This window comes from Oncorhynchus clarkii, chromosome 15 (genome assembly GCF_045791955.1).
Source record: "Oncorhynchus clarkii lewisi isolate Uvic-CL-2024 chromosome 15, UVic_Ocla_1.0, whole genome shotgun sequence".
Classification (NCBI taxonomy): domain Eukaryota; kingdom Metazoa; phylum Chordata; class Actinopteri; order Salmoniformes; family Salmonidae; genus Oncorhynchus; species Oncorhynchus clarkii.
The window spans coordinates 22,207,623-22,229,263 of record NC_092161.1 but is presented as its reverse complement, the minus strand read 5'-3'; the positions used below and the strand labels follow the sequence as shown (position 1 = coordinate 22,229,263).

Here is a 21,641-nt window from a genome sequence, read left to right as displayed (position 1 = left end):
TGAAACGGTACAAACATACACTTAATGGTAAAGTAGCCTAACTCACACAACACTCTGAAATCAATTTCTCTGCACCTACTCAAATGGCATTGGAGGAGAAGATCACTTCAGATTTTCACCTTCAATGAATGTTGGAGAGTCGAGGAGAGAGGATGCAAGGAGTGAGGAAGACAAGGCCAGTAACTGAAAGGTAGATGGTTTGAAGTCCTGAGCCAACTATGTGAAAAATATGTCTGTTCCCTTCAGCGACTCACTTAACCCTAATTGCTCCTGTAAGTTGCTATGGATAAGAGCATATGATGCATTCAGAAAGTATTCAGACCGCTTGACCTTTTCCACATTTTGTTACATTACAGCCTTACTCTAAAATTGATTAAAAACATTTTCCTCATCAATCTACACACAATACCCCATAATGACAAAGCAAAAACAAATAAAAAACAGAAATACCTTATTTACATACACTACCAGTCAAAAGTTTGGACACAGCTACTCATTCAAGGGTTTTTCTTTCTTTTTACAATTTTCTACATTGTAGAATAATAGTGAAGACATCAAAACTATGAAATAACACATATGGAATCATGTAATAACCCGAAAAGGGTTAAACAAATCCAAATATATTTCATATTTGAGATTCTTCAAAGTAGCCACCCTTTGCCTTGATGACAGCTTTGCACACTCTTGGCATTCTCTCAACCAGCTTCACTTGGAATGCAGGTGAAGGAGTTCCCACATATGCTGAGCACTTGTTGGCTGCTTTTCCTTCACTCAGCGGTCCAACTCATCCCAAACCATCTCAATTGGGTTGAAGTCGGGCGATTGTGGAAGCCAGGTCATCTGATGCAGCACTCCATTACTCTCCGTCTTGGTCAAATAGCTCTTACACAGCCTGAAAGTGTGTTGGGTCATTGTCCTGTTGAAAAACAAATGATAGTCCCACTAAGCGCAAACCAGATGGGATGGTGTATTGCTGCAGAATACTGTTGAGAGAATGCCAAGAGTGTGCAAAGCTGTCATCAGGGCAAAGGGTGGCTACTTTGAAGAATCTGAAATATAAAATAGATTTGGATTTGTTTAACACTTTTTTGATTACTACAAGATTCCATATGTGTTATTTCATAGTTTTGATGTCTTCACTATTATTCTACAATGTAGAAAATAGTAAAAAATAGACAAAAACCCTTGAATGAGTAGGCGTGTCCAAACTTTTGACTGGTACTATAAGTATTTAGACCCTTTGCTGTGAGACTCGAACTTGAGCTCAGGTGCATCCTGTTTTCATTGACCGTCCTGGAGATGTTTTTACAACTTGATTGGAGTTCACCTGTGGTAAAATCAATGAATTGGACATGATTTGGAAAGGCATACACCTATCTATATAAAGGCCCCACAGTTGACAGTGTATATCAGAGCAAAAACCAAGCCATGAGGTCGAAGGAATAGTCTGTAAAGCTCAGAGACAGGATTGTGTCGAGGAACAGATCTGGGGAAGGGTACCAAAACATTTCTGCAGCATTGAAGGTCCCCAAGAACACCGTGGCCTCAATCATTCTTAAATGGAAGAAAATTGGAACCACAAAGACTTCCTAGAGCTGTGGGGATGTTTTTCAACGACAGGGACTGGGAGACTAGTTCGGCTCGAGGGAAAGATGAACGGAGAAAAGTACAGAGAGATCCTTGATGAAAACCTGCTCCAGAGTGCTCGGGACCTCAGACTGGGGTGAAGGTTCACCTTCCAACAGGACAACAACCCTAAGCACACAGCCAAGACAACGCAGGAGTGGCTTCGGGACAAGTATCTGAATGTCCTTGAGTGGTCCAGCCAGAGCCCAGACTTGGACCTGATCGATCATCTCTAGAGAGACCTGAAAAGAGCTGTGCTGCGACGCTCCCCATCCAACCTGACAGAGCTTGAGAGGATCGACAGAGAAGAATGGGAGAAACTTCCCAAATACAGTTGTGCAAAGTTTGTAGCATCATACCCAAGAAGACTCAAGGAGTCTGCCAAAGGTGCTTCAACAAAGTACTGAGTAAAGGGTCTGAATACTTATGTAAATGTGATATTTAAGTTTTTTATTTTTAATACATTTTCAAAAAAGTCTAAACCTGTTTTTGCTTTGTCATTACAGGGTATTGTGTGTAGATCGATGAGGGGAAAAAAACAATTTATTCCAATTTAGAAGAAGGTTGTAACGTAACAAAATGTGGGAAAAGTCAAGGGGTCTGAATACTTTCCCATCATTTGTGTAAAACACATGCACTCCCCTCTGTATGTATTTGGACAGTGAAGCAAAAATGATACATTTAGCTCAATACTTCACCATTTTAGATCAAATGTTTCATATGAGGTGACAGTACAGAATGTCACCTGTTGTTTGTGGGTATTTAAAAAAAACTGTAATGCCCAGGGTGTAGTGAAGGAAGAAGTCAGGCGCAGGAAGCAGAGAGTTCAGGGTAGAGATACTTTTAATACACCACACCGGTGAAAACGACGCCAACCCAAACAAATGCCCCAAACATGGGGAACTAAACAGTTCAGCAACACACACACACACACACACACACACACACACACACACACACACACACACACACACACACACACACACACACACACACACACACACACAACCGTGACTTACAGTCGTGTACAATCGTACACTGAAAATAATCCCGCACAACCAGCAGTTTGGCTGGTAAATAAAGACCAACCAATTAACCTAACTAAACACAGGTGCAACTAATAAATAGACAAGGGGGGAAAAAGGATCAGTGGCAGCTAGTAGGCCGGTGACGACGACCACCGAGCGCCACCCGAACAGGAAGGGGAGCCACCTTCGGTAGGAGTCGTGACAAAAACACTGTAGTAAATATTACAATAATGTCCCTAAAATCACTACATTCCGCAAAAACAGTACAGTTTTTTAAAACTATAGTAAATACTACAGTATTTAATTTGCATATACCCTGCCCACTCCCCTCTCCCATATCCCAATTTGTGCCACCCATAAGTGAAAGACCTACATGCCAAGTCTAGAGCATGTATTGTGTTGTCTACAGGTTATAGAAAAGAGCAGAACCGCTGAACTATCTGTTCAGATCCCAGTCCTACCGACCAACAGGTTATGGAACATTTTTATCATTTTATCTCAAGACTTAATCTGTAAAGACATTACATACTACAGTAACGTCTGCAAAAACACTCTAGTGGATACTATAGTATTTTTTTCATGTGGGTGTTTTGATGTAGCCATTAACTTCCTTTCTCATCATTATTCATGATTCATTCTTAATCATGGCATTATCAGGATTAGAGATGTATTGCATTGAACCATCCCCGTATCCAGTGGTGGAAAAAGTACAGAATTGTCATACTTCAGTACAAGTAAAGATACCTTAAAGTATAAATCATTTCAAATTGCTTATATTAAGCAAACTAGACAGCACACTTTTCTTTTTTTCTTTACAGATAGCTTTACAGATAGCACACTCCAACACTCCGACATAATTTACAGATAGCCAGGGGCACACTCCAACACTCCGACATAATTTACAGATAGCCAGGGGCACACTCCAACACTCAAGACACAATTTACAGATAGCCAGGGGCCCACTCCAACACTCAAGACATAATTTACAGATAGCCAGGGGCCCACTCCAACACTCAAGACACAATTTACAGATAGCCAGGGGCCCACTCCAACACTCCGACATAATTTACAGATAGCCAGGGGCCCACTCCAACACTCAAGACATAATTTACAAATAGCCAGAGGCACACTCCAACACTCCGACATAATTTACAGATAGCCAGGGGCACACTCCAACACTCCGACATAATTTACAGATAGTCAGGGGCACACTCCAACACTCAAGACACAATTTACAGATAGCCAGGGGCCCACTCCAACACTCAAGACATAATTTACAGATAGCCAGGGGCCCACTCCAACACTCAAGACACAATTTACAGATAGCCAGGGGCCCACTCCAACACTCCGACATAATTTACAGATAGCCAGGGGCCCACTCCAACACTCAAGACATAATTTACAGATAGCCAGGGGCCCACTCCAACACTCAAGACACAATTTACAGATAGCCAGGGGCCCACTCCAACACTCAAGACACAATTTACAGATAGCCAGGGGCCCACTCCAACACTCAAGACATCATTTACAAATAGCCAGAGGCCCATTCCAACACTCAAGACATAATTTACAAATAGCCATAGGCCCATTCCAACACTCAAGGCATAATTTACAGATAGCCAGGGGCCCACTCCAACACTCAAGACACAATTTACAGATAGCCAGGGGCCCACTCCAACACTCAAGACACAATTTACAGATAGCCAGAGGCCCACTCCAACACTCAAGACACAATTTACAGATAGCCAGGGGCCCACTCCAACACTCAAGACACAATTTACAGATAGCCAGGGGCCCACTCCAACACTCAAGACACAATTTACAGATAGCCAGGGGCCCACTCCAACACTCAAGACATAATTTACAAATAGCCAGAGGCCCATTCCAACACTCAAGACATAATTTACAAATAGCCAGAGGCCCATTCCAACACTCAAGGCATAATTTACAAACAAAGCATTTGTGTTTCACGAGTCCGCCAGATCAGAGGCAGTAGGATAGACCAGGGATGTTCTTTTGATAATGCGTGAATTTGACAAGTACTTTTGCATGTCAGGGAAAATGCATGGAATAAAAAGTACATTATCTCCTTTAGGAATGTAGTTAAGTAAAAGTTGTCAAAAATATACATAGTAAAGTACAGATACCTCAAAAAAACTATTGTTACTTAAGTACTTTACACCAATGCTCATATCAAATAGGTATTTCAGTTTTGAAGCAAATACATGAACTATCAGCAGTACTTTGAACATTTTAAATCGCATTACTTGCAATGAATTTCCTTCATTTAATTTGAACACTAAAATTAAAAGATAAGATTGTAAAAAAGTCAAACACTTGCCTTACAATCATGAAAACCATCCACAGTAAAGGAGAAGCTATCACACACCCGTAGTGGTTTCTGATAAACAAAAGTGTTATAATTAAATTGAGTCACATCAGTCACATACTTCCTATTACTATGCCTAGCGTTTAGACTGTTTGTCCAGTTACCGAACGGTTGCTGGTTAGAATACCAGAGCCGACAAGGTGAAAAAACTGTTGATGTGCCCTTGAGCAAGGCATTTAACACGAGTTTGCTCTTACTGTGATTGTTTTCAATTCAAATGGTCAGAAATAAACAAAAATAGCTTCTTAGCATGAGCATTTTCTCAAGCATGAATTTTGCTAGGACTGTCAGGTGTGGTCTGAGTGGGGAGTGGAAGATGGAAAACTAGCTGTTACTTGCAGAGAGGTTTAGAACTCTCTGATTGGTATTTTAAGTAATTTACTGACTGGTGATGTCACCAGACTGGCCAAAACTCCATTCCACCAAAAGCAGGCAGAAATTTAAGGCAGTCTTTTCAAAAAGCTCTTACATTAAAAGGGCAATATCCCCCCCGTCAGAACAGCCTAAATTTGTCAGGGCATGGACTCTACAAGGTGTCGAAAGCAATTAACAAGGATGCTAACTCTATATGCTTCCCACAGTTGTATCTAGTTGGCTAGATGTCTTTTGGGTGCAACCCAGCAGTGTTGCAGTTCTTGACACAAACTGGTGTGCCTGGCACCTACTACCATTAGAGCGTTGGGCCAGGAACCAAAAGGTTGCTGGATTGAATCCCCGAGCTGACAAGGTAAAAAATCTGTCATTTTGCCCCTGAACATTTCAGTTGAATGCATTGTTGTACAACTGACTAGGTATCCCCCTTTCCCTTTCCCATACCCCATTCAAAGGCACTTAAATCTTGTCCTGCCCATTCAACCTCTTAATGGCACACATGCGCAATCCATTTCTTAATTGTCTCAAGGCTTAAAAATCCTTCTTTAACCTGTCTCCACCCCTCTAACTACACTGATTGAAGTGGATTTAACCAGTGACATCCATAAGGGATCATAGCTTTCACCTGGACCCACCTTGTCAGTCTAGGTCATGGAAAAGGCAGGTATTAATAATGTTTATACACTCGATGTATACATAAAACACAGGGAAACCACATTTTTGACTGCACTGGGCCTTAAAGTGGATGCTTTATAAGGCTATGTGCTGGGCGTCCTAATCAGATGTGAAACAGCGCACGCAAATGTGTATATGCTAATATTTGAAAAATCCCCTTTCTATTAAACCTTCCACAATTTGTTTCCGTCATGAAAAATTAAACAACAAAAAATGCATCAAACAAAGCTTTTGTCAATAGAACCATCTCACCGTCCTATATCTCCGGGCTTAAATGGGAATGCATGTGGGATTTGGAAAAATATAAATCAAAATACAAAATTCACTATTACTTTTATTCAAGAAAAAAGCATTTTAATAAAACTTGCTAGTTTAATTGGAACCCCATTCTCACATTTTCAACATGAAGAACAGACTTGGCTAGACACTGTAATTGTAGTTGTCTAATTATCACGCACACTCCTCAACTTCCTCTTTCCTTGCTTGACTTCCTCTTTGAAGTCTATTCCTAAATAAAAAGGAGGAAGTAGCGAGGATTATTTTAATATGGATACAGTATGGTGTGGACAATGTTTTTTATTAATCAAACATAGATGAGGTATGGTATACACTGAGTGTACTAAACATCTTCCTAATATTGAGTTGCATGTTGACTCCAATGCTTCCCACAGTTGTGTCAAGTTGGCTGAATGTCCTTGATACACACAGGAAACTGTTGAGTGTGAAAAACCCAGCAGCGTTGCAGTTCTTGACACACTCAAACCGGTGTGCCTGGCACCTACTACTATACCCTGTTTAAAGGCACTGAAATGCATTGAATATGTATAGGTTTCCCTCTCAGAGAGCCAATGATGGTGAATAGAGTCCAGTCATCCCGGTGTGCTGCCTTCATCATCTTCTTACAGCTGTACTTAATGCAGTCCTCACTGTGCACAAACACACTTCACAGTATGAGACATTTTATCACTCATACCAACCATGGCTTAACATCATGTGGATGTGGAGCAGGATTTCAACCATGTGAAAAAGTAGTGCCATTGTCGGAAAGTACAGTGCCACATCAAATGATTCAAATAAAATCTACTTATTTAGAATACAAAAGTGTGACTGAAGCGTATATTCTCATATTTACACCATTAAGTCAAATTTCCCATTAGTCGTGCATTGACGTCAATGTAGGATTCACCCCTGCCATTTTTTACTAAAATAAATCAGAGTGAGGCTCCATAAGGGTTGGAATATAACCTCAGTGATGTTATATTATGTTGATCCTATCCTGTACCTGAACTGTTTCTCTGCACACATGAACTGGATAAGGGTGTCCTTGTTGGGCTCGCTCCACTTGAGGTTACTGTGGAGCAGTCCACAATGTCAGGCTGCAGGAACAGACCTCTGGCCTCCTTATACAGGCAGTCCTCTGGGGCAGGGTGCTTCTGCAAGGGGCCAAGGAAACAAACACTCACACTGACTTCTGGGAATGGGATAACTGCTGCGTGACGGTTTGGAACTCAAACTAGGGACTGCTTATTATGTGGGACTGTTGTGCATGTGTGTGTTTAAGAGGAGCAAATTAAACAATGGAGAATTGGGATTACAAACTCTTACAAAGTTTGACAGTCACAACACAGGTGAACTCACAGAAGGATAGGAAGCTTCCTAAGATAGAGAAACAGAAATGTTACAAGTAACCTCAAAAACAAAATATTCAACACACACACAGCTTCTATTGTTATAATACTGTTAGATAAACTGTATGACTGGGATGAAAGATGAGTAAGGTGGTATATAAACTTCAGTAGTACTTTGCGTCGCTGGGGGTGAGGTGCCTCAGTAGGACCACTGCTCCAAATGTCAGGCTGTCCGTATCTTCTGTTGCCGTGGCGACTACCGCCTTAACCAGAGCAGTGCAGCTCGCCTCTGCCTCACATGGAGCCTAGTGGGTGAGATGGAAGATCATTTAGATACGTTCAATACTTAATGAATGGACCGAGGTGTACAGTAACTATGTGCACAGAAGATTGATTTGTTTATGGGTGGCTAAGGAAAGGAACAAAACTTGAGACAAACCTTGATGTATGGCACCCCCATTAGGGTGAGCAGCTTCTTGCACTCGTCGTTGTGCTGCCGGGTAACTTTCACCAGACGCTTACTGAACTTGGCAATGTTCTCCTGCTCCCCTGGTGGTGAATAGAAAAATTGGTCATCACTACACACGTGTTGGTGTAATTTCTGTATCATGTCGTTGGTGACTTCCTGTACCTGTTCCCTGCACCTGGGCCAGCAGGTTCTCAGCCTCTGCCCTCCTTCTCCAGCTAAAACCACACAGAGAGAGAAGTTAGATTAAGACTCCCGAGTGGCACAGTCATTAGACACCCTGGTTCGAATCTAGGCTGTATCACAACCGGACGTGATTGGGAGTTCCATAGGGTGGCGCACAACTGGCCCAGCGTTGTTCGGGTTTGGCTGGTGTAGGCCATCATTGTAAATACGAATTTGTTCTTAATTGCCTAGTTAAATAAAAAAAAAGATGTTGTTCAACATTTGAGAAAATAAATAATGCATATCAACATCCCAAGGAGGGGCAATAAAGTTGTGATCTTAATGTGACCCCCGTCCTTACCTCTTGTGACTTCAGCTGTGAGGGCTTGCCATCAAAAGCGTAGACAAGTTTGATCCCATGCCCAAGCATGTGGATGGTCTGGTAAAACGTGCCCATAAGGTGGATGCAAGTGAAATCACATGACTAACAGAGACTTGAAAATATCATATTAGAATGGGTTAGAATAAAATACAATGTATACAATACACTACAAATACAAAAGTATGTGGACACCCCTTCAAATGAGTGGATTCGGGCCTCTCGAGTGGCGCAGCGGTCTACGGCTGTGCTAGCTGCGTTACTAAAGATCCTGGTTCGATACCGGGCTGTGTCGCGACCGGGAGACCCACAATTGGTCCCAATCGTCTGGGTTAGGGGAGGGTTTGGCCAGCCGGGATGTCCTTGTCCCATCGTGCTCTAGCGACTCCTGTGGTGGCCCGGGCACATGCACGTTGACACGGTCGTGTACATTCCCGTTTTAAGCATGCATTGTGTCAAGAAGCAGTGCGGCTTGGCTGGGTTGTGTTTGTGACACATGGCTATCGACCTTCGCCTCTTGGGTAAAAAAATGGGGTACAAAAAAAAATACATATATATATATATATATATATACATACATACATAAATAAAACATGTGTGGATTTGGCTATTTCAGACACACCTGTTGCTGACAGGTGTATAGAATTGAGCACACAGCCATGCAATCTCCATAGACAAATATTGGCAGTAGAATGGCCTTACTGAAGAGCTCAGTGACTTTCAACGTGACACCGTCATAGGATGTCACCTTTCCAACAAGTCAGATCTTCAAATTTCGGCCCTGCTAGAGCTGCCCTGGTCAACTGTGGTAAGCCACACAAACTCACAGGATGGGACTGCTGAGTGCTGAAGCGCGTAACACCTAAAAATCTGTCTGTCCTTGGTTGCAACACTCACTACTAAGTTCCAAAAAATGTTTTGTCATACCAGTGGTATAGGTCTGTTATAAACTGGGTGGTTAGAGCTCTGAATGCTGATTGGCTGACAGCCGTGGTATATCAGACGTATACCACGGGTATGACAAAACATGTATTTTTACTGCTCTAATTACTTTGGTAAACAGTTTATAATAGCACTAAGGTACCTCGGGGGATTGTGGTATATGGGCAATATACCACGGCTAAGGGCTGCATTAATTTATAAATGAGTTTAGACAGCTAGCTTGCTAGCTAACGTTAGCAACTTGAAGATATTTGAATGTGAATATTTTCTACAATATAATATTTTATAAAATAAGGATTTATCATGACTAACATACGAATAAAACATTGTTTACATGCAACTCACTGGCTGTTCTCGTGTCACAGCTGTTTCAGACTGCGAAGAAAATGCGAAAACTGTATCAAGGCATTACAATTTTTACATATGGCACAAAATTAATGAGAGACTGGGTTGACAATCCAGGATTCTTCGAGTATCGTTCATCGATTGACCGGTAACAGATTAAAAGGCCTGTGTCTTTGACAGGAAGTAAATAAACATATTTGATTGGTTAGTGAGATTAAGGGAAATCCGGTCGAGAGAAATATCATGAATTTAAACAGTAATCAGAGGAGACACAACAACAATTACTATGCACAAACGAAATAATTATATTGATCATATTTTATTTAGATAGAAAATATAAGAGATTTGAAAATAGGTACTCTGTGGAGGTGTGTTTTTGCTTCTTCACACCGCCCACTCCGGAAAAGTCAGTCATCGTTAGCTATTTTTATTTTTTAAGGTGACGTGGAGACGGTCCCCTTCTTCATCCCGATTCATGTGTCTTTAAAAATACGATACATATCTGGATTTCTAGATAATCGAAGTAACAAAATTGAAACTAACTAGAATATAAAAAATGTGTATCAATATTTAGATCCAATCCTAGCTGGACATCGCTGAGGAGGCGAGTATTCTTGGGCCTGGAATCTGAGGAATCCAGTGGGCAGACAGGTTTGGTACGATATGTTCTAGAGCTAGCGAGATGCACGGTACGATAGCTAGTTCCTCGACGTAGCTGGAGGACTTTTTTTTAGATGAAAGCAAGTAATTTTGTATGTTTATTCAACTGTAATAACGTAGATAGTAGAGTCAACACTGACTACGTACAGACTCTTTGCAGAGTTTACTCTTGCAATGCACTATCGATGTGTTGTTGTTTCACAGGTAGCCAGGGACAGTAGGTGATGGCTGTTGTTGATATAGCAAAGTGATGTTATATCGACATGATGCAATGGTTTGCTCTCACTGAATATGCTTATAGGCTTTTTGACAATTGACCTGTTCAATTATTGGAATCTATTCATTTTCAATAGGGCCCATGATGGCTGAAATTGAACATCCTAACCAGCAAGGAGTCTGCCGGATGATAGGTTATTGCATCTTGGTCCTGTGTCTCGTGCCACAGATAACATGGGCTACAGTGAGCTACAAGCAAGGGGATCCTGTAACATTATATGTCAACAAAGTTGGTCCTTACCATAACCCTCAGGAAACGTATCATTACTACACGTTGCCTGTTTGCAGACCTAAAGAGGTCAGTGAATACATGTGAATATCATAGGAGGTTGGTGGGACCTTAATTGGGGAGAACAGGCTTGTGGTAATGGCTGGAGCGGAGTAAGTGGAATGGTATCAAGTACATCAAACATATTTTCCTTGTGTTAGATGCCATTCCATTTGTTCCATTCCAGCCATTGAGTTGTTCTCCCCTAAGCAGCCTCCACTAGTAGATATGCAAATATATGACGAATGAATTATGCTTGTAGGGCTCTACAGATGCATGTTAGTAGTGTGTGTGTATAATAATTCTATTAAGACTTGGCATACCACGTCTGAGAACCTTTTTTTCCCCAGGTGCACCACAAGTCCCTTAGTCTAGGAGAAGTGCTTGATGGGGATCGGATGGCAGAGTCCCTGTATGAAATCAAATTCAGAGAGAATACAGAGAAGAAGTTACTCTGCCAGCTAACCCTCACAGAGAAAGAGGTATTTGCATTCGGACAAAATACGCAGAACTTCACAGTACATTGCATCATGGAAAGGTGTAACTAAACCTAGTTTGTGATGTTTATTGCTACTTTCATGTAGGTGGACCAACTCCGAGAGGCCATAGAGGAGCTGTATTACTTTGAGTTTGTCCTGGATGACATTCCCATCTGGGGCTTTGTGGGGTACATGGAGGAGAGTGGCTTCCTGCCCCATAGTCATAAGGTGGGTTAGTCTGGCTCCCTTTCAGACCCTCATGTCAAAACCCAAATATAAGTCTACCTGCATTATGTGTCTGTCTCTGTGGGTGTGTGTGTGTGTATATAGGTGGGGCTGTGGACACATCTGGACTTCAACATTGAGTACAACGGAAACTCTGTGATCTTCGCCAACGTCTCCGTGAAGGACTCTAAGCCAGTGCCCCTGGAGGAGGGTGGCGCCGGGCATGGGGCGGTGGGGACGGGCGGCGGGCTGGCACTGTCCTTCTCCTACAGCGTGCACTGGTTCGAGAGCCCTCTGAACCACGCCCGGCGGGCCGAGAGACTGAGGGACTACTCGTTCTTCCCCAAGACCCTAGAGATCCACTGGCTGTCTATTATCAACTCCCTGGTGCTGGTGGTACTGCTGCTGGGCTTCGTCATCATCATCCTCATGAGGGTCCTCAAGAATGACTTTGCCAGGTGACCAATGAGGGGACGGAGTGAGGAGGTTTAGACATTAATGATGTTCTGTTTTGGGGCCTCCCGAGTGGCGCAGCGGTCTGCCACTAGAGATTCTGGGTTCGAATCCAGGCTCTGTCGCAGCCGGTCGCGACCGGGAGACCCATGGGCCCAGCGTCATCCGGGTTAGGGGAGTGTTTGGCTGGCAGGGATGTCCTTGTCCCATCGCGCACTAGCGACTCCTGTGGGGGTCCGGGCGCAATGCAGGCTGACACGGTTGCCAGGTGTACGGTGTTTCCTCCAACACATTGGTGCGACTGGCTTCTGGGTTAAGTGGGCATTGTGTCAAGAAGCAGTGCGGCTTGGTTGGGTTGTGTTTCGGAGGACGCACGTCTCTCGACCTTTTCCTCTCCTGAGTCCGTACGGGAGTTGCAGCGATGGGACAAGACTGTAACTACCAATTGGATACCACGAAATTGGGGAGAAAATAAAAATACAAATACATTTTTAAAAAGGATGTTCTGTTTTACTGGAGAGCTCACATTGATATTGGCATGTAAGAGTTTGGGTATAATTAGAGTAGGTCTATTTGTGACTATATATCATGTTTTATTAGGATTGTGTATGGAGCTGGTAGCTAAATTGTGTGCGAATGACATTCCCATATCTCAAGATCATTCTCTCTTCTGGTTGTTCCTGTAGGTACAATGTTGAGGAGGAGGGCGGCTGTGATGATCTGGACCAAGGGGATAATGGCTGGAAGATCATCCACACAGATGTCTTTAGGTTCCCCCCTTATAAAAGCCTGCTGTGTGCCGTGTTGGGAGTGGGGGCTCAGTTTCTAACCCTGGCCACAGGTAACCATCAACACACTGGTTTAACACTCAGAACACATTAATTAAATCTTACAGTTACTGCTCCTCAAAATACAGAATCGCAATTCAGGAATATATACAAGCAGATCAGGGTTGAATTTGACCATTTGTGAATGGTTGTGTGACGGTTGACATCTAGTTCTAGCACACATCAAATGCATTGCATTCCTTTTCCATTGTTACTCCCCATTGGAGGAGGGTTGAATGTCTGTGTGACAAGAACTGGAAATCTGATCAGCATGGACACATGCATAACTTGGATGTGACCACCTACCTACATGTACAAATGACCTCGACTGACCTCTACCCCAGCACATTGACTCGGTACCTGTACCCTCTGTATATAGCCTCGTTATTGTTATGTAATTTTCTTGTTACTTTTTTATTTTTTTACTATAGTTAATTTAGTAAATATTTTGAACTGCATTGTTGGTTTAAGGGTTTGTAAGTAAGCAATTCACGGTAAGGTTGTATTCGGGGCATGTGACAAATAAAATGTGATTTAATGTACATGTACTATGCCTGTGACAAAATAGTCTGTAGAAATGAAGAACTGTGGTTATCACTACCGGCTCCTTCCCCCAAGCTCTGCCATTTGACCTCTCTCTGGTTGCTGTAGGGATCATCGTCATGGCGCTGCTGGGAATGTTTAATGTGCATCGACATGGTGCTATCAACTCGGCTGCCATCATGCTGTACGCGTTGACGAGCTGCGTGTCAGGATACTGCTCCTGTAGCTTCTACACACAGATACATGGCCAGCGCTGGGTCTGGAATATCATCCTCACCTCTTCACTCTTCTCAGGTGAGCGGACAGATTTGGTCTTTTGAATCACGTCATACATATATAGTAAATATTCCATATATATATTGTCTGTGTCATTTGTTTTGGTTGAGTTTCAATTACAATAAAACTCTGTGAACATCTAAAGTTTACACCGTGTTCATTTTTTAGCAGGATCTGTGTCGAACTGTTGAGTTTTAATTACCATAAATCTTCTCTTCTCTCCGTCTCTGCTTGAACTGGACTTTCTCCTCTATTTCCCCTCCCTTTCTTCCTTCCTCCACTCTCCTTCCTTCCCTTTCTCCACCCATCTCACCTTGTTAACCACCCTCTCTTCCTACTTCCTTGATTCCCTCCTCTAACCATCCTCCCTCAATCCCACAGCTCCCCTGTTCCTGACTTGGAGTGTGGTGAACTCAGTCCACTGGTGGAGCGGCTCCACCCAGGCCCTGCCTGCCTCTACAGTGCTGCTGCTGCTGGGGGCCTGGGTCCTGGTGGGATTCCCCCTCACTGTCATCGGGGGCATTGTGGGCAAGAACCGTGCAGGCAACTTCCAGGCCCCCTGTCGCACACGCAACATCGCCCGCCAGATCCCCACACAGCCCTGGTACAAGCACACGGCTGTACACATGGCCATTGGGGGCTTCCTGCCTTTCAGGTGTGTGTAACAATATCAAAATAACAGAGAGCTTCTCTCTCTGTTTGGTAATGGAGTCCCATTGCTGAGTCATGAGTGAGCGCTTTTTCAATGTCTCAGTTAAACAGCTGTCGCTCTAGAGTCTTTAACTCAGTGTATAAAACCAATCGATCACATTTCATTTGTGATTGTGCCTTTTAGTAGCTGTCATTTGTCACAGAAAAACCAGAAATAAAGTGCATCTATAACATTAGTGTGTAATCCTACTCCTGTCTTGTTTTAGGATTCATTTCTCTACCTCCATGTCAGGGCAATCTATTGTGATTACTTTGAGCTAGCTGCTTAAAACAATCTGAATGTTGGACACCCAGACATAGATTGTGTGTATTGTCTAGCCTACTCATTCCCCTAACCTCTCTCCCTCAGTGCCATCTCAGTGGAGCTGTACTACATCTTCGCCACCGTGTGGGGACGCGAGCATTACACCCTGTACGGCATCCTCCTCTGCGTGTTTGCCATCCTCCTCTCGGTGGGCGCCTGCATCTCGGTGGCGCTCACCTACTTCCTGCTGTCGGGCGAGGACTACCGCTGGTGGTGGCGCAGTGTGCTGAGCACAGGTTCCACGGGCCTCTTCATCTTTGTCTACTCAGTCTTTTACTACCGCAATCGTTCGAGTATGAGTGGCCTGGTGCAGAGCGCAGAGTTCTTTGGTTACTCACTCCTCACAGCGCTGGTCTTTTCCCTCATGCTGGGTACTGTCTCCTTCTGGGCCTCGCTGGTCTTTATTCGCTACATCTACCGCAGCCTCAAGATGGACTAATGGAATGTACAGCCGATTACATAACAGCCCAGTTTGAATGTCTTTGTCCTTTCATTTAGTCGATTTGATTGGTTAAGAAAATGTTTTTTCCCACCAATCACATACAGGTCAGTGGTTGACAAGTGAGGAAGGATGCATTTGGACATAGGAATGGGTCTGTTTATATGCCTGGGGGGGGGGGCCTTCTAGAAATATGAAAGACTGCCATGGAGGTTGAATAAGGGAATCAGTTAGGTGGAAAGGGTATCTTTAAAGGGATGAGTGTGTTGTGCGATATGTGATGCAGGCTTGCAGTTGGGCATCAGCCTCTGGCAGAAGGATCAGCTCTTGCATAAACGATGGGAGAAAGTGTGCTAGTCACCATCCACTGATTGGTTCTGGTGTAAATATACCTTTTCAATAAAGACATCTTTTTATTACAACCTATTCACACCGAGCTAGCTCAAGACAGTTCCAGGCCTACTCAGTGATTTTATTCACAGGAGGCTGCTGAGGGGAGAACAGCCCATAATGGCCAACATTTGGAAGCCATGTTTGATTCAATTGATAACATGCATGTTCTCCCAATTATGGGGCTAGGGAATGTACTTGTACAGAAACAGCATGGGGCAGAGCTATTCCAGCTCACGAGAGTTTGGGATTAGACACACTCAAGTGTGGAAAGCCTGTAACTGACATTACAAGTGTATGCTAGGTGAAACTACATAAACAAAGTATTTTGAATGAACATTTGCCCCTTAAGACATGGCTTATTTGTGTGACAACATTGGTAACAGACATTACCATAAAGCAGTCATGTACATATTTACACCAGGTTGGTTGCTGGGTTCAGCTTACTATGCCTTCAAAGAAAAGACTAATCAAGTTAAACTACCAGGAAACCATTTGCCCAAAATGTCAGTAGTACATCACCCAAGATAAGTAAATCCCACAATTTAATAGGTTGACTATACAACTAGTATTTATTAAAAATAAAAAAACACCTGAAGACATTGGCATTGTTCTGTAGGCACAAAGTGTAAACAAATTGAAACTGGGAGGTAGTATTTTGAAATCAGCCAAGAACCACTTATTGTACATGTCAATGCATTTCCCCCCCCATTTTGGGCCTACTAAACAAAACCCTGACATGGGGGGGCATCACACTGTACAACAAGGTCATAAAACGTGGCAGTAATGTTAAGAGCATCCAATAGGATACAAATCTGGTGCAGCATGGACCAACAAACATTCAGTAGTGCCTTGCACAGATCACATCAACAAATAGGCTAGTGAGGGAATAAAAGCATGCCACTTCCAGCATAGACACAGCAAAGCTTTGTCAGAGTAGTATCAAAAAGCAGAATGCCAAAACAGCAACGATATTAAATACACAGATAAGAACTTTGGAAGGTATAAAACATCAAACTTCAGATTTTTCTTAAAGAATACGAGGGGATACAATTCACATGGGGCCAGCGAATGGTTGAAACAGATTGATAAGATAAGCCAACACCTCGTCACCAAATGGAGAATTGCCTGTCTGAAGCTTAATTGTAATAATCATTCAAAACAAAAACAATGTTGACAATCCAGTAAATTTACCACCATGACCACTAACATTTTACCTCTTGTTGGTTATTGGCTAGACTTGTGCATGGGGCTCATGACTTTCCAGTCATCACTGTCGATGCTAGTATGGTGGTTTGTGCTGTAGCCATTGGGGTACTCATGGTGGGTCACAGCTGGGGGCAGGGGCCAGATGCCCGGGGGCCTTGCAGGGGGCTGGGGGGGAGAGGATGGCCGAGGATACCCAACAGCATAGTAAGGCAGGTTCTGTTGAGGACTCCTCCTTAACATGGTCTCTCGAAACTGTTGAGCAATGGTGTGGTCCTGGATCTGTGCTTGGGGTTTGCCCTGAAACTAAAACAAAACAGATGGTGGTTAATATCAATAAAAGTCAAAAGCACAGCTGTGCGTAGTGATGTATCGTCCTGCCTTTAAGACATTGTCCAGACTAGGGACAGGTCTCCATTGTGGACGAGGCACTATGTCCAAGCCTGTTGCCACTGTTACTGACCAACAGGATGTACAAGCTAGACAGCTGGTTGCGCAATATATACAATAAATGTAGTATTGCAAAAAAAATAGTCAAATGCCTTAATTGGGTAAAGAAAATGTCTATTGGACAGGGTTACAGAGCACTCTCTACAGGGTTGGCAGAAAGTGGATGTTTGCGTTTCACCCCAACTCCTGTTTCCCCTAACAAACAGATGTGGGGACACTGCTCATGCATCTTTATTCACCTGCTACATTAAGTTACAGCACTACAATTATGTTCACCTGGGGGCGCTGTGGCATGTTGGGGTAGCCAGGTGATGCCCAGCTGTCATCTTTCTGGTGCCTCTTCAGTTTCATCCTGCGATTCTGGAACCATGTTTTTACCTGGGAAAAAAACATTTGGCAACAGAAACAAATACCAGCTATGATTTGATACATTTGTGAAGTGCAGATTGTTCTTAACACAGTAAGTAGCCTTAACGCACCTGTTTGTAAGTAAGCCCAGTCAGTCTAGCCAGGGTCTTCATCTCAGCAGGGGTGAGGTACTTCTGCATGTTAAACCTATGAGTAAGGGCATCCATTTGGCCTGTTGAGAAAGCAGTTCGAGCTTTTTTGGGGGGGATATTCTTGTCCACTTTCTCTGGGGAAGGGGGCAATGACTGCAGGGTGCAGTTCTCACTCCCCATAACGTGTGGACTTTGAAACTCCTCTGGATGTGAACTGGAGACATGCTCACTGCTATTTGGGCTTCCACTGGCTGTCTCCAACTCATTTCTCACCCAGGTAGTATGGTTGGCTTGCGGATTGTACTCCTCTCGGTCGTTCACTGAACTCAAAGACTCTGAGTGAGGAAATTAGAAATGTACACTTACTTGTATGTGAAGTCAGTTTGGATTGCTCACGCAATCTGACCAAGAGTAAACCCTTGCGCCAGTGGGCACTTTTAGCGGTTCATAACAAATAACCAGTAAGATGCCGTTGGATATACACACACATGGGCTTAGTTTGAGAGGGAGATCGTCACTTTAGCCCGAGACCCATCAAATACAGTGCAATAACTACCACTATGTCTGCGATACCGTCCGTTACAGACAAACTAGTAACCTAGAGTACAGTAGGACCCATTTACACGGATAGAGACTTACTCGGCGATTACCTACCACAAAACAAGAACTAGCTAATGTTAGCTACATACTTGTAGCAGTAATGTGGATAGTTATTTACCTGGTGAGGTGTGGGTCTCTGAGTCGCTCTGGGTGTCGCTACTTGGCCGCTCGGTCTCCGTTTGCGGATCATGCGGAGCCCGGTTGTTGGAAATAAAGAGGCGGCCACTCTGGGTATGGCTGTGAGGGTCACCAAGACATACCACAGAAGCCGGGTATTGGCCATTGCTCGTGCCAGCATTGTTTAGTTCGGGACTCCAGGATGGTGATTGATGCTGTGGCTGCGCTTGCGAGTAGTAGCTGGCGCTGACCCCAGAGTTGTATGTGGCCTCTGTCCAGCTGGAGAAGTTAGGATGGTTTTGCTCAGCCCCTGGTTGGTACACGAGACCATAGGCAAAAGCGTGGTAGGATGGGTTGAAGCTCACTGGTACCTTCCAGTCTGCCATATTTTTCACTAACGTTAATAGGCCTATGTGAACAAGAAACCGTCCAAACAAATTACCACGCAGTTTCCTAAAGATGGAAAACTCCGAAACCACCCTTCCAGAAGTTCAAAAACTCCTTGGTGTGCTGTTTATAGGTGAATGGTGTGGGTGTGGGTCAAGGTCGCAGCCAATCAGTCTTCCATTCAGGTATCTTGGAAGTGAGGCCGCGCCCCTGGAAGGGTCCATTCATTATTTCCGTTATACACACATTTTGAACTAAATAGTAATTTGTACAAGCAAAATAGTTTTGACAGAAATATGCTAAAAAGTATTTGACAGAAACAATTTAATGAATGGTTGATTTATTTTGGTGCAATTTATTCCTCTTTATCGGATATCCATAAAACGATCACCATTTATATTTTAAAAGATTGAACTAGCTATTTGCAGAGTGCACACTTAATAGCTAGTTATTTATAATATCATTGCCAGTGCCACTGTGAGTTCCCATATTTGATTGATAAGTTTGATCCTTTCTTCACCTTGAAAATACTTTATTTGATTAAATGTGGTAATGACGTTTAATGGTTAGGGTGTTGTGCTCAGCCTGCTTATCTCATATTTTAATTTAAATAGGCCCATAACGTTTCAAGACATTTTTATTGTCAACTCTTGAATTGAACCACTGGGCACACACTGGTTGAATCCACATTGTTTTCACTTCATTTCAATGAAATTACGTTTAACCAATATGGAATATATGTTGAATTAATGTCTGTGCCCAGTGGGTTATCACTATAATTGACATATCTATCAAACATAGTGGCACAGCCTATCACTTCTATGTAGGCCTAATTTATTACACATGTCAAACATGTTTATCTCTCCTTGGATCAGAATGTTCATTTCCTCACATCTCTGCCATAAAGTGTCTCTTCAGATATGTCCCATTGTTGTTCAGGTACCCTCGGGGGAGTACTAATTTTAACCGTTTTTCAACCAAGTTAACAGTTGTCTAACCAAGGGTTGCATAATTCTTGAATTGTGGAGAGAGACAAAACATTTTTAGCGATGGTGGTGGCTGTGAGTGGTATAAATATATGGATTCCTTTTACCTACAAAAATGTGTTTAGCAATGGTGGCCTAAATGGCTGAGAGTGGTAGAAATATGTGTATTAATTTAACCTCCAGAAATGGAATTAAATTCCAAAATTGCAATGGACAAGAATGTAGTAAATAGCCTAAAGACTATTATTTTACTTTACACTCCCTATGTTTTTGTCCAGACAGATAACTGTCAGGGGGCAACTCATCATGTTTAGATGTGATTATCACTCCATGATTCAATCAAAAGGGATTGTAATGTGTCTTTGTTGTTTGGTTTAAAAGTGCAAATTGAAACCCCCATCTACATGTCTCTCACAGCATGTTGTTGATCATGCAGTTAGTACACCTCAAATACAAAGGTGATCACTGATTACTTTGTACTTGAGCTTTTACCCTCCTCAGATACAATTTGTGACCAATGGCTGGACATGTAAATGCTGTGTATGGTCAACCCTGGTAGCAATACTTTCACAAACTGGCACAAACTGTCTCAAGTATTACCATTCAAATGCTTGTTTGTTGTCCACCTCCTTGGCTGCATTGACATTTAAATTATACAGTTAGTGGTGAAAATATGTGATAATGTTGTGCCTATGGGACTATTAACATAGTCCCATAGGGTGGGGGGGAATACTGTAGCTAAGACAGTATCCTAAATGCGATTTTATTCTAAATGCTAGGCCTATTTGTACACTAAATGCATTTTGTATCTTTTGTAGATGCACAGAAAAATGTACATACTTGGACACGTGTATGTAGGGGCTCAGTGGTCAGACACAAACACCCTGGTTCAATTCCAGGCTGTATCACAACCAGCCGTGATTGGGTGTCCCATATGGCGCGCACAATTGGCCAAGAGTCGTCCGGGTTTGGCCAGTGTAGGCCGTCATTGTAAATAAGAATTTGTTGTTAAATAAAGGCTAAGTTAATATATATATATGGCATACGTGAGTGTGTAGACTATATTCGTGGACAGTTCTTTATTCGTTTGTAACAAAAAAAACAATGTTTTGTTTTACCTCGTCAATGAAGGGAGAAATACGTATTATCGTACAGTATTTAACGTTTTAAAGTATAGTAGTTTTATAAGTAAGTGTTCTTTGAATTAAGGTCTACATCATAATTATGTTTAGACTGTGGCACCAAATATTATTCTAGATAAACCTTTACATTAGAATTTGTGATGACAGAAAATGTTTACATTTTAATAAGAAAATGAGTTGTCCACCTTGATGCCTGTGAAAAGAACATATGATGCCTGTGAAAACAAAAGATAGGAACAGGAAGATCAGTCAGGCAAGTTGTTTTTTCGTTAATCGATGTCTTTAGTGTCACAGTGTGGGACGAGGTACTCCCGCTTTTGTTGCTTAAAGAAAATGCAAATTGTCACCTATACTACTATGCATGTCAATTGAGTCATTTTCAACTAC

General features: G+C 42.7%; 3 protein-coding genes across 6 annotated transcripts; 1 reads left to right on the top strand and 2 right to left on the bottom strand.

Annotated features, from left to right (window-relative positions):
* The first annotated feature begins 177 nt into the window (after positions 1 to 177).
* LOC139367051 (transmembrane 9 superfamily member 1) lies at positions 178 to 16,203 on the top strand. 4 transcript variants are annotated; one of them, XM_071105013.1, is made up of 10 exons: positions 10,227 to 10,454; positions 10,590 to 10,671; positions 11,029 to 11,249; positions 11,570 to 11,701; positions 11,804 to 11,926; positions 12,029 to 12,381; positions 13,063 to 13,217; positions 13,855 to 14,040; positions 14,404 to 14,677; positions 15,083 to 16,203. In XM_071105013.1, exons 3-10 carry the CDS (start codon positions 11,034 to 11,036, stop codon positions 15,474 to 15,476), a joined length of 1,833 nt encoding a protein of 610 aa, XP_070961114.1. In that variant the 5' UTR covers positions 10,227 to 10,454; positions 10,590 to 10,671; positions 11,029 to 11,033; the 3' UTR covers positions 15,477 to 16,203. The 4 variants fall into 4 exon arrangements, with proteins under 4 accessions (XP_070961116.1, XP_070961114.1, XP_070961117.1 ...); XM_071105016.1 differs by having other exon boundaries at positions 10,287 to 10,454; positions 10,590 to 10,666; XM_071105012.1 differs by lacking the exon at positions 10,227 to 10,454 and having other exon boundaries at positions 10,455 to 10,666.
* Positions 7,413 to 10,430, bottom strand: LOC139366819 (flap endonuclease 1-like). The gene is made up of 6 exons (XM_071104513.1): positions 10,375 to 10,430; positions 8,350 to 8,402; positions 8,158 to 8,267; positions 7,893 to 8,023; positions 7,696 to 7,746; positions 7,413 to 7,523 (listed from the first exon to the last, which is right to left on the bottom strand). The coding sequence occupies exons 1-5, from the start codon at positions 10,428 to 10,430 to the stop codon at positions 7,725 to 7,727; spliced, it is 372 nt and encodes a 123-aa protein (XP_070960614.1). The 3' UTR covers positions 7,413 to 7,523; positions 7,696 to 7,724.
* Positions 16,204 to 17,093: 890 nt separating the features above from the next.
* On the bottom strand, positions 17,094 to 19,155 carry LOC139366818 (homeobox protein DLX-3-like). Its single transcript, XM_071104512.1, has 4 exons — positions 18,741 to 19,155; positions 18,002 to 18,357; positions 17,799 to 17,900; positions 17,094 to 17,378 (listed from the first exon to the last, which is right to left on the bottom strand). Exons 1-4 carry the CDS (start codon positions 19,123 to 19,125, stop codon positions 17,094 to 17,096), a joined length of 1,128 nt encoding a protein of 375 aa, XP_070960613.1. The 5' UTR covers positions 19,126 to 19,155.
* Between the last annotated feature and the right edge of the window lie 2,486 nt (positions 19,156 to 21,641).

What these genes read in the sequence shown, in the direction of transcription:
- LOC139366819 (XM_071104513.1), bottom strand. Translation starts at nt 10,430, where the DNA reads ATGACTGACTTTTCCGGAGTGGGCGGTGTGAAGAAGCAAAAACACACC. An exon ending in CAAAAACACACCTCCACAGA is followed by an intron (nt 8,403 to 10,374) that starts GTACCTATTTTC and finishes GTGTGGTTTTAG; the next exon opens with CTGGAGAAGGAGGGCAGAGG. An exon ending in CTCACCCCCAGCGACGCAAA is followed by an intron (nt 7,747 to 7,892) that starts GTACTACTGAAG and finishes TCTCTATCTTAG; the next exon opens with GAAGCTTCCTATCCTTCTGT.
- LOC139367051 (XM_071105013.1), top strand. Translation starts at nt 11,034, where the DNA reads ATGATGGCTGAAATTGAACATCCTAACCAGCAAGGAGTCTGCCGGATG. An exon ending in GTTTCTAACCCTGGCCACAG is followed by an intron (nt 13,218 to 13,854) that starts GTAACCATCAAC and finishes TGGTTGCTGTAG; the next exon opens with GGATCATCGTCATGGCGCTG. An exon ending in GGGGGCTTCCTGCCTTTCAG is followed by an intron (nt 14,678 to 15,082) that starts GTGTGTGTAACA and finishes TCTCTCCCTCAG; the next exon opens with TGCCATCTCAGTGGAGCTGT.
- LOC139366818 (XM_071104512.1), bottom strand. Translation starts at nt 19,125, where the DNA reads ATGGCAGACTGGAAGGTACCAGTGAGCTTCAACCCATCCTACCACGCT. An exon ending in AGAGACCCACACCTCACCAG is followed by an intron (nt 18,358 to 18,740) that starts GTAAATAACTAT and finishes TTCCTCACTCAG; the next exon opens with AGTCTTTGAGTTCAGTGAAC. An exon ending in CTGGGCTTACTTACAAACAG is followed by an intron (nt 17,901 to 18,001) that starts GTGCGTTAAGGC and finishes TTTTTTTCCCAG; the next exon opens with GTAAAAACATGGTTCCAGAA.